General features: G+C 41.2%; 1 protein-coding gene across 1 annotated transcript in view; it reads left to right on the top strand.

The window, feature by feature from the left end:
* The first annotated feature begins 3,741 nt into the window (after window positions 1-3,741).
* The window catches only part of ntn4 (netrin 4), a 29,057-nt gene continuing 20,666 nt past the window's right edge, over window positions 3,742-12,132 (top strand). Inside the window, exons 1-2 of the mRNA XM_044343268.1 lie at window positions 3,742-4,277; window positions 5,866-6,419. Of these exons, the coding sequence (XP_044199203.1) occupies window positions 4,232-4,277; window positions 5,866-6,419 (600 nt within the window). The 5' untranslated portion in view covers window positions 3,742-4,231. The remainder of the gene's footprint in view (window positions 4,278-5,865; window positions 6,420-12,132) is intronic.

Genomic DNA, 12,132 nt, shown 5'->3' with positions numbered 1-12,132 from the left:
AGTGTTCCCATCGTTTTTGGCTTTCAACCTCTTATAAAAAAAAAAAAAGCTGTGTCTTGGGGATCTCTGTCATTTTTCAGATGTCTAATATTTACAATCTTCCACAAAAGAAGCAAAGATTAGAGAAGCGTCCAAAGATCTGAAAACAGATTTCTTCTCCCATTAATCATCTCATGACCCCTCAGATTTATCTCGTGGCCCGTTGGAGGGGCCTGACCCCTAGGTTGGGAACAACTAATCGATTAATTGAGAAAATAGTCAATAGATTCATCAATAAAGAGAGTAACCGGTAGTTGCAACCCATATCCAGATTGAATATTAGGAAGGTCAAAATCTTTCTAAAAATGAGTTACAATTCATGGCTTTTTGTCTCCTGCTAGTGGTTCAATGTGAGGAGTTTCTCCTGATGTATTTTATACATTAAAGTCTGACTCTGGCTGTGTTTTTTTGTTGATATTGTTGTAACTCCCTCATATATAATATAATACTACTTCAATTACTACTGACTAAACACTGGGAGTCGATACGTTACCTTATAGATCACACTGACTGTGGGTTTGCAAATGCTGATTTATGAGCTTTTAATTAAAAATGTTACAACCAACACATTTCAGTAAGAAATTATAGTTGGAAATGACGATTTGTGATAATCAGCTTTACAAATTAAATTGACTTGATTTGACTTGACTTAAAACATTCAGTATTTCACTTATTTAAAGGTTTTTAGAGGCCTGTAGAAGTTAAAGAATCCAGTATTTCTCTTATTTGAAGTGATTTTGAGAAGCCTGAAGAATTAAAAGTATCCAGTATTTCACAAAAAAATCAACAATTACAGAAAACTAGGGAAAATAAATTTTTCTGTAGCTGATTTTTTTTTTTTTTTTAATTTATTTTATCTCTTTACTGTAATAATCCTGTGACTCCTCAGTTTTATCTTGGGACCCAGGTTGGGAAGCTCAGCTCTGAAGGATTGTACTGTTTAAGAGATTTGTCGTTTTGTGATTAATTAATAATATGTAACATAACATATGTTTAGCTTTCTCATCCATATCACACCTTATGTCCTCTCTTGCTTGGGAAAGAAGTTTAATGTATGTCTGATCCATCCTTTTCTAAACAAAATGAATATGAACTGTTTTACAATAGTATGTCAACTAATACACAGAGGTTTATTGTTGGTTGAGTGTCAGTGAGGGAATTTTGCATTTTGAGTTCAGGACTTGTTCAGGAGGGGGGAAATGTGATTTGATGCTCACAGGTTTGTCGTCAACGGTGCTCTGCTGCCACCTAGTGGTATTAAACACAAACATACATTCATAAAGCTGAGTAGTCACACAAAACCTGCAGTGAGCGATATCTTACTTTATACTTCATCTCTGCTACATTTCAGAGGAAAGGTTGTACTTTTTTTTACTCCACTACAGTTATTTGACAGCTGTATTTACTAGTTATGTAGCATTTTAAATAAAAAAAAAAAAACATATGATACACTTATAAAATGTAATGTATTGGCAGGGTTAGTGCTTCCAGACATTTTTAGCTTTTGACCTCTGACGAAAAAACACTCAGTTTGTTTTCATCATTACGATCAACACCTCTGACATTACACATCACATTTGATACATAAGAAATATTGATTTCAGCTAATATTATTTAATTTGTTTATTTTATTCAGGGAATATTTTAAATGCAGGACTTTTACTTGTAATGAAAACTGTTGCGACCTAATATTTTAATCAAATAAAATGTCTGAATATTTCCTCCTAGAGCTGCAGCTGGCAAATATTTTCATTACCGATTAATCTGTTGATTATTTTTTTGATTAATCATTAGTTGTTTGGTGTATAAAATTCCAGAAAATGGTGAGAAATATCAATCCCTGTTTCCTGACCTTTAATCCCTCCTTTGATGAGCACAGTGTGATCAAGTGTTTTAAAGGTTGTAGAACGAGGAGAAGCCCAGGCCCAGATAATATAGGTAGGTGTCTGCTTATAGTATGTGCAGAGGTCCTATTTTCATCTTTCAACTGTCACTCACTCAGCAGAAGGTGCTATCTTTATGAGAGCGTTCATCTTGGTGCCCGTTGCTAAGGGTAACCACCCTAAAGCCCTCAATGACCTCAGGCCTGTTGCCTTAACTTCCCTTGGTTATGAAATCATTTGAAAAACTAGTTAAAGGAGAGCTCTTAGCTAAAACTGAGTGCCTTCTGGACCCTTTTGCTTTTGCTTATAGGGCTAAGAGACCGCCGGCTCGCCTCAGGGTTGCGTTCTCTCCTCTCTCTTGTACGTTTTATACACAAACGACCGTCGCAGCCATTATGCCAACAGACACGTTGTTAAGTTTGCTGACGACTCTGTAATTGTCAGCCTTCTTGGTGATGATGAAGCTGGTCATGGCCCAGTTGTTGACGATTTTGTTTCTTGGTGTGAAAATGCATTTCTACAAATTAATATCTCTAAAGCAAAAGATATGTGTATAGACTCGCCAGAGCAGTGTTGTCAGAGGTCAGGCAGTGGATATGGTAAACAATTATAAATACCTGGGCAACATGATTGACAACCACCTGAAACTTGATTCAAATACTGAAATGTTGAAATGTTGAAATGTCAGAAAGGTCAGCAACACCTTTTTTTGCTTAAGGAAACTTACTAAATTCCAGATTGATAAGACTCTAATGACACCGTTTCTATAGAGCTTTTATTGCGTCTGTTATCTCATTTTCTATTATCTGCTGGTATGGCAACCTTGGTACCAAAGAGAGGAATGCCCTTGATAAGATCGTGAAGGTGGCAAGTAAGATAGTGGGAGTAGGCTACAGTTCAGTAGTTTGGATCATATATTCAACAAGCATGTGCTTAATAAAGCTATGAGAATTCGATTAGAAAGTGTTCAGAGTACAAGCCGTGACCATCTGGCCTACATTTTAGTGCCCTTATGGCCACAGAATATGGGTGCATAAATTCCTTCATTCCTATGAATTCCCATAAACGTTGTTGTCAGGAGGAAGTAACTGCTGCTGGTGTTACCTTGTTGCTACCTCAATCATTAATACCGCCGATGTCTTTGGGGGGTTACGGTGGATACTTACTGTCTATGTAAACTGTTGTGTGTTTTTGTGGCATATTGTTGTGTTTTGTTTTGTTATGTGTTTTTATGCTTGCTGCAGTACAAACTGCCCACTTGGGACAAATAATAAACTTGAACTTGAACTCGGCAGGTTAACAAGCGAGATGCATTTTGGTCATTGGCTGTGAAACTTGCAAAAAAACGCAAAAGGCTCTCTCTAGAACCAGTGTTTGGTTTGTCCGTTCTACATGGCAGTGCAACATGGCGGGTTCCTGCTCCCTCTGTAGATATAAAGGGCTCATTCTAATGTAACAAAAACACAATGATTTGTATTTTCAGGTGATTATACAATAATACTTATGAAGATTATATTCCATTTCTGCCAATTGAGCCCCCTAAATCTTACACACTGGTCCTTTAAGTTTAGTTATGATTATGACTACATTTGCTAATTAGTATTTCAGACAGGTGTGTGTGGCTGCCTGTCGTAGCAGAGAACTTTTTTTAATTCATATTTTTTTATATCAATATATTGGGGGAGGGGGGAATTTTGAGCATATTTCAATATTGGGGGGCCCTCTACAGGCTATATATTATAATTACGGCCCTGTGGAGCAGGATGTGAGCTCCATCCATGCCAGCTTTGCACAAACTGGAATGTTCCTTTAAGTCCGAGAAAAGCGGCGGAGGAGAGGCGGAGCTGCTGCACGGCGCTGTCACTACACAAGCTCTCTCTCTGCGCTCCTTAGAAATAGATGTGCGGGGATAGAGCAGGCGGCAGGCTCACACTGCAGGGAAATGAAACACGCTGCAGGTCCCGAAGCAGCAGCAGCAGCAACAGCAGACGAGCTGAGCAGAGCCGTTCACCACCTCTCCTTCACTACTTCACTTCTCCTCCTCCTCTCTCTGCGGGACACCATACACCGTGCGGGATCATGTTTTTTCCTCAGACAGAGTTATTTCTGCCTTATTGGATCGCAGCTGAGTGAAAGAGAAAGTCCACACTGGATTTGAACCTGCGCACTTGTTGTTTTTTTTGTTTTTTCCCCCATAGCCACTGTGGATGAGGTCTTTGCATACTTGATGTCTGAATAACAGCAGCGGATTCTCCGGTTCAAGTTTTCCTCACATATTTTGGATTATTCAAGAAACAAGGAGCTGCAGTATGTTGGTTTTAGTTGTGATCAGTCTGGCCGTGTTGTCAGATGCAGGTTAGTGTGTTTTCACATCTATAACTCACATGCGTAAACATCCCATTGTCACAGTTACTGTCGCTGATCCTCCACCTCAGGGACAAGTGCAGCAGTGCAGAACTCGCCTGAATTATTATGCAATTTAATATCTGCCTAGAAGAGCGTTTGTTACAGATTCCTGACACACGAGGCCGCTTATATTAAAAGCTGGAAGTTTATCATACGATAATACACTTAATTATCAAGCTCCAGTGTTCATATTAACCTCATGGATGAACAGAACAACAGGGAACATGTCTGAGTCTCATTGTTGTTCACTGCCACAGATTTTAATGGAGGTTTGGTATTTAAAAAACATTGTAAGAGTCGTGGTTTGTATTTGAATTTATATTTAGATGAGTAGTTTCCAAATTAGGTGTATCAAAGTTCCTGTTAAATTGAATATACCCTAATTTAACATTACTGTACTATCTTAATCACTTGTTTACTCCCTTGTAATTAGCACAATGGGTGAGTGATTACAAATTACATGAAATGTTACAGTCTTCCTAGTGTGACCTACCCACCTACAGACAGTTATGTAATTCAGCATGAACTCCAGTCTAACAAAAAAAGAAAACCATCAGAAAAAGCTCCTTAGTACAAAACCTCATAATTAAGGCCCAGTGGTTTAATATGAGTCCATCTGTGAGGTCTTTGACGTGAAAAAAGAAATAGAGCTCCAGGTTTAAGATAATAAATCCACAGTGGAAGATGACACTGTGGCCCTGAGGCGGTTGCAAAGCGTCTGGAAGGCGTCTGAATGCTGCTCATCTTCCCAGAGCTGCCAAACTTTATCTGTGTCAGAGTCCACGCTGGCTGCAGTCTGTGGCAGGCAGGTGCACAATGCCTCTATTATCCTTTTTTGCATAACATTTCCGATCGAGGTAAATCACTTGACTTGTGTACACACACACACACACACACACACACACACACACACACACACACACACACACACGCATGCACACACACAGTGAGTCACTCTTATTCACAGCTCACCCACTCACTCTCACTAACATCCTGTTACTATAACTCAGGTGTTTCGGTTCACTAAAGTTCACAGAATTGGAACATCTCAACATCTCCAGAACTTCTAAACCTGCATAGAAAGTCAATCATTTCTCTCTAACAAGTTATCATTTATTGGTTAATATGGCCAATTATTAGACGTAAGTCACAAAATTATCCTCTGGTTTATCTAGAGTAACCAGGGTGCTGTGTCTGGAAAGATATGTTGCTATTGAATATATAAAAAGAAATTCTGTGAACACCAGAGGTTGAAGTGAATTCACCTCCATTGAAGACAGACATCTCAGAGACAAAATATGGGCAAATCAAAACCATCTGCCTGGCTAGATTCCAGTAGAGATGAGTGATTTGGATGAACTGACCCTTTAAGCTGAGGCATCCTGAGTGCCACACCTTGCCGCACCCACACTTTCACTCTTTTTTTTTTTTTTCTTGTTTTCTCTACAAAGCCGTTATGTCACCTCACCCCATATTTGCCAAAGTACTTGTGTAAACTTCTCTTTTTTTTTTTCTTTCTTTCCATCCATTCATTCAGGCCTGTCGGGGGACGTGTTTCGCGCAGGTGTGGCCCCTCGCTGTGAAAGCCGGGCCTGTAACCCCCGCATGGGCAACTTGGCTCTGGGCCGCCGCGTCCTCACCCAGACCGTCTGCGGTAACAACGGCACCGAGCTCTACTGCTCCTACGCCGACCCCAACGCCAACCTGGCCTGCGGTTCAGCCAAGTGTGCTAAGTGCAACGCCGGCCTGCCCCTCATGTCCCACCTGGCCAGCGCCATGTCCGACTCCTCCTTCCGTCACCCCAACACCTGGTGGCAGTCAGCTGAGGGGGTGGAGTCCGAGACGGTGCAGCTGGACCTGGAGGCCGAGTTCTACTTCACGCATCTCATCATAGTGTTTCGCTCGCCGCGGCCTGCAGCCATGACCCTGGAGCGCTCGCAGGACTTTGGGCGAACGTGGAAGATGCTGCAGTACTACGCCAGTAACTGCAGCGCCGCCTTCGGGCTGGAGGAGGGAAAGGCGGGCGCGGGCCGGGATGGAGCCACCTGCACCTCCAAATATTCAGGGGCTTATCCCTGCAACCGTGGAGAGGTGAGGTGGAAGCTGTGTGTCTGGTCCAGATTGTGTGATGTCAAAGTCTGTCTAAAGTCAAGTTTATTTATCAAAATCACAAATTTGTGTCAAAGAGCTTTAAAATCTTCCCACCTTCTTCACAAGAAACTCTTTAAAGTTATAATACTTAAACTTGCAACAGCAGATTTTCTTCACCACTTTCCCAAACAATGAGCTGTGAAGGGGCGTGTAACCTTCTAGAGGTGCCATGATCCGATTTATTTTAGTCACATTCCCATCTGGATATTATACATTTTTACCTCAATCCAAACACAGTCAGATCCCTCAGAAAGCAGGTTAATGCAGGTGGAAAGGAGGGCAGATACACATCTGCAGTGAATTGCTGGAGGGGCTAACCAGAGGAGTTTCCTGTTCAGTAGTAGGCAACCACTTCTCCCGCTGTGCTACAAATTGCAAATGATGTCATATCATACTGTACACGCAATGTATGGCAGGTAAACCATGCTACCGGACAGCAAGATGGATGCTCATTCTTTTCTAAACAGATGATTTAAAGTGCACCCTCTCTATCATCACCCCTCCTGCTGGAACAAATTCAGTTCTCTCTGCAGTAAGTCACGCAACATGCGAGAGTCATACGACGTACTTAGCACACTGAGCAACCAGGTGGGGGTAGCACTGTGAGTGTGTGTATGTGCATGAGTGAGTGTTTAATAGGCGTACTTTGACTGTAGCACGAGAGGGCTTCCTGAAGCCCATTGATGTTTAATTGAAGCAGTGTGTGTCAGGAGCTGCTCTGCAGATGTGTGTGGAGGCGCATGCCAAGCGTGGTGAAGCTCTGGGCTCCCTGCGGTGCTCTCATATGTAATGTGTGTTTACGCCCTCTTTGATGGGCTCTCCCTGTTACGACTCCCTCCAAGTATTCCTGACAGCTTTTATGGCCTTATTCTGCTGCTGTAACATAAATCTTTCTATATGTATTCCTGCTGTGTTTCTCTATATGTGTGTATGTTTGCACGTCTGTGTTTGTGCTTGAGAAAGAAACCAGCACTTTTTGTGCATTTACGACATGATTTCTTCTCTATTTTTTGTCCATGAAGGTGTGAAAATAGCAACTTATTTTCCTTTTATTCTCTCTCCGACTCTAAGCTTCGCATGTTGGTTTCTGTACAACTCAACCACCTGTGCTAGGAGCACAACCTTTGTTCTCCAACCCTTCCACCAGTGACCCAGAGGTCAAAAGAGGTCAAGTGGTGCTCTGACAGACCTGCTACAGCTGCTGCTGCAGCTGCTCAGCTGTTCACACTTTTTCTGCCTCTGTGTATTGTTGTGATTGTACATCACTTATGCTGACAGTTTTACTGTCTGTGGCCTGCAAAAGGTGATTAAAACATGGTATTTTTTAGGGGTTTTAAGTGTGAGTTTTAGTGTTTTTTGGCTACAATAACTCACCTCCTCTTTGTTTAATGCACAAATATGAAGAGCATGTAACCTCTTAAGATTCAGTTTTGGCTTTGGAAATCTTATTTTGACAAAAAATTCCAGAGCTTTTCCATCAGCAGATGGAGTTGTATCAACATTACCATGAACCTCTAATCGTTTCATAACCACAATCATCCATCAAAAGATTGTCAATGAAAATCATTTATCAGAAGACCAATAATTTGTTTTTTTTAAACAAAAATGACACCAAAGCAATTTTCATAACTGTTTGTCATTTATTAAGCAAAAATATCAAACATTTGCTTCTCTCTGCTTCTCAAATATGAGGATTTGCTGTTTTTCCTCTCTTTTATATCATTGTAAATTGGATATCTTTGTGTTTGGGACTCTTGGTCCAACTTGTGATTGACATTTTTCACAATATACAGAGTAAAAAATTAATTGACTGATCAAAACTGGCAACTTGAACTATGAAGGTACATCCCAAAGCCTAATAAAGGGGTCAGCTCTGTGCCTCATAAAAAGGCAGATTTGCTCATTTTAGGAAAGATTACCCTGCACACTATGACAAATATATTAAAAGACTAAAAACTTAAGTTGTCAAAATATCTTTGCATTAACAATATGTACTGAATTATTTAAGCAGAGTAAACAAAAGGTGCATCACCTGACTGATAACTCGATTTCACGTTTGCATGCGTGCATGTGTGGGATCGCTGTTGGCTGAGTGTGTTTCACGTGCATTTTTGTAGCGTGTATCAAAGCATGTTGGGTTGCATGTGAGCGTCTGAGCTTTCCGTGATCAGATGATGGGAGCTGTGATGGATAGCAGCGAAGGTTTGGGGTTGCGGGGTGAAGAGGAGGAGGAGGAGGAGGAGGTGGGGGGGATTACAGGGAGCAGGTATTCTCAGCTTTCTACCTCTCTTCTTTCTCCCGCAAACATGAAAGCATGTCATCTCTTGCGCTGAAAGCTTTTCATGTTCACCTGTAATGTGGGGAAAAGGTAGTGAGTGTGTGTGTGTGTGTGTGTGTGTGTGTGTGTGTGTGTGTGTGTGTGTGTGTGTGTGTGTGAGTGAGTATGCAGGGCTCCTTGTCTTATTTATGAGGTCAGCTGGGCTGAAAGAATGTGAGTGTTTGTTGTAGAGACTGACCTCCTTAGGGAAGGGAGCGAGGGCAGCACACATATTCTCTCTCTTTTTTCCTCGAGCACACACACACACACACACACACACACACATCCATGCCCTTTCAAATAAACACATACAGTCGGCTCTCCGTCTGTCTGCTGGGAAGGAAGTGCCGTTGCTCTGATGGATGTCGGTACTGTTGGCTAGACACCCATCCCCCCTCTCTGTTTCTCTCTCCGTTTTTCTCCTTCCATCAATGCCCATTGTGCCTGTTTACCAGATTACAGTCCACAGTGCTTTGATGGAATTAGGGCTGTTAAAGCCAGACTTACTTTAGTTTTCAGCCTGAAACAGGAAGAACGATTATGAGTGAACACATGGCCCATAGTGAGCCCACTGCCTCAGGCCTCAGTGAGACTAAATTCAAATATGGCTCATTTAGCCTGTTACATATTTTTACTTGTTACATATTTTTGAACTTTTTCACCCGTGTGGTTTCAACTCTGCACCTCCATTGTGTCTCTGATGTTTCCAACCTCCATCATGATGGTAATGATTAATATCCTCTGTAGGGCAGATGTTTTTAGACTCCCACACTAGACACACAGTAGTTATACAGTAGTGATGGAAGGTAGATTAATAATAGTTGACGCTTTGTATTCTCTGCTTGTAATGTTACAGTGAATTAAAGTTTAATTAAAGTTTCCCTGCGGAGTTTCTTTGTAAATTACATTTATGTTAACATTCAGTGATTCTCACCACAACGCATTTTTTCAATCTTTGTGTTCCAACAAACCCAATTAATACATTTTCTTCCTCATAAAACATTTGTAAAGAACATTTTGAATTAGTTTATATCCACATTTTGCAACTGTCATCGTCTTTACCGCCTTTTGTGGCACTATTTTTCTGTGGAAAAGTAGTGGAATAGCAATAAATTGTTAGGAATGTGTGTTGTGTCATCCATGTATGAACATGTGCACTGTTGGGTGCATGCTAGTAGAGCATGAGATACAAACAAAAAATGGATTGGCTCATCAAAACATCGCTTCATAAAGCCACTAGTGCTGAAAAACTTGACACTGTACCTTTTAATGCTTAATATTTGGGGATTTCTACAGATTTTCATCCAAAAATATCCAGATTTTTTAGAAAGGAGCAGATTCATTCAAACTAATTTTCTCCCAGATTTTATTTCACAAAACTTCCAAAAGTTGTCTTATCTGCTACAAGAGACAATGTTCACATTAGTTTATTAAATTAGCTCCTCTTGCGACAAACACAGCTCAGAAAATGCTTCATGTAATTGAAAAAGAAAAGACAAAAAGGGGCAAGACAACACAAATAAGCTGCTGATCATGAACAGCAGTGCCTCCAAACATTTGAGTGTTTCTGTTTCAAATGGTACTTTCATCATCCAATTTCACCATAATTTATTTTTTTTAGATCCAAATGTCACCCATTTTTTTTTAAATTAAAGATAAACATACATTCCTAGGGTAGTTAAACTTCTCTCAGTTGTAATTTTACAAACTCTTGGGCATCCCTGGACTCACATCTCTGCAGCACACAGAGTTACATAAACATGGGTGTCGTCGGCGTATCTGCGAACACTAATATTTTGTTTCCACATTCAAAAGAAAACTATGAGATGTGATTATGTAGTAAAAGCTCTAAGAAGGCTTCATGTGGAATGTTTGTTGTGTTAAGGAATGCAAAACGCTGATGTGTTACTGTGTGCAGGCCAGTGTGGATGTGTATGTGTGTATGTCTGTGTGTGTGTGTGTGTGTGTGTGTACTGGTGTTGCTGTGGTGTCGCCGTGCTGTCGCAGGCCTTTTGTCCGGCCCTGAGTTATGTGAAGCTGCATCTCCGTCCCTGTCTTTGTCTGGTCCTGCTCTCCGTGCTCTCCCGCGGACCGGCGCCCCTCGTCCTATTTGTCGTGTTCTCTTAATTGCAGACCACAATGCCGTGACCCCGTGACCTTTTCCAACAACAGGGAAATTAATAGTGCTCCTCCCATCACACTCTCGGCCAGTCATCTAGCCAATGAGGGATCAGCATGGGGGCTTCGCTTGCATCTCCCCCTAACCTTCCACCAAAAACACTCACATACACATACACACACACAATACTTGTCCAATAATATCAATGACAGCCAGTCAGTGACAACAACACACACTTTGGTGAAGAGACACACTGCAAATACACACACTTTTGTTTCACAGCGAGAGTTGGGGCAGACACCAACTTTTTCACCCCGACAACAGCAGCGGTGTTGGTTGCTAGTGGCAGCAGTAGCCATGGAGATGGCAGCCTATAAAGGGATCTTCGATTTGAAGGTCTTGGACCAGACAGGGTAAAGAGAGAGAGAGAGAGAGAAAGGTTGGGTGCATTCATTCAAGGACACCCAGCACCCTCATGGTCACGTGAGGATGTAGTCAATGACGACGGGGTGTGAGGCCATAGTTTTGTGCACAAATGGCACCAAAATAAACGCCATTAACATGACAGATGTAGTAACATGAGCAGCATCAATGAAACCAATTGTGTCACTGAATAAACTCGCCTGATCCCTCTAAATCATGAAGTGGGGCTGCAGTGGGAAGAACCTTGAATGTCCTCTTTGTACTATAAAAACAGCTATAATTGATATTTTTCTTATTGACAAGGTTTCAAATGACGTGTAGTGTCAGAGATGTTGCTTGTAGTGATGAACCTACAGAGAATTAACAGCTCCCTTCGGCTTTATGGAGCTTTATAGTGAGTTTCAGTTCATTTCTATTTGAAGAAACCTGGAGTCTGATTTGATATAACTGGCTACTGATGTGCCTGCAAATTTTTCCCGGAAAACATCCCCTGAGAAATGATTTAAATTTATAGCTTGAAGCAATAATCTAATAGAGTGATCCTGACTTCCTGCCTCTTAAAACTCCCAAATCTAATGAACTATTTAAACTATATAAAGCTACACATGATTCTGCACCTGTACGGCTTGTTTCCAGTCTCAAATTTATTCACAAACCAAATTTGCTGGATAATTAAGAAGAAACATTTTCTGTATGAAACTGAGAGACAAAGACTAGTGATGGCTCAGTGAGTGGCACGCTCCAGCAACCATCTGTTTTACAGTCTACTTGCTAAAAAATGCAGATTAGGCTGC

The sequence above is a fragment of the Thunnus albacares genome, chromosome 23 (genome assembly GCF_914725855.1).
Source record: "Thunnus albacares chromosome 23, fThuAlb1.1, whole genome shotgun sequence".
In the NCBI taxonomy this organism is placed as follows: domain Eukaryota; kingdom Metazoa; phylum Chordata; class Actinopteri; order Scombriformes; family Scombridae; genus Thunnus; species Thunnus albacares.
Note: the sequence above shows the minus strand (reverse complement) of the source record. Positions and strands in the feature narration are given on the sequence as shown.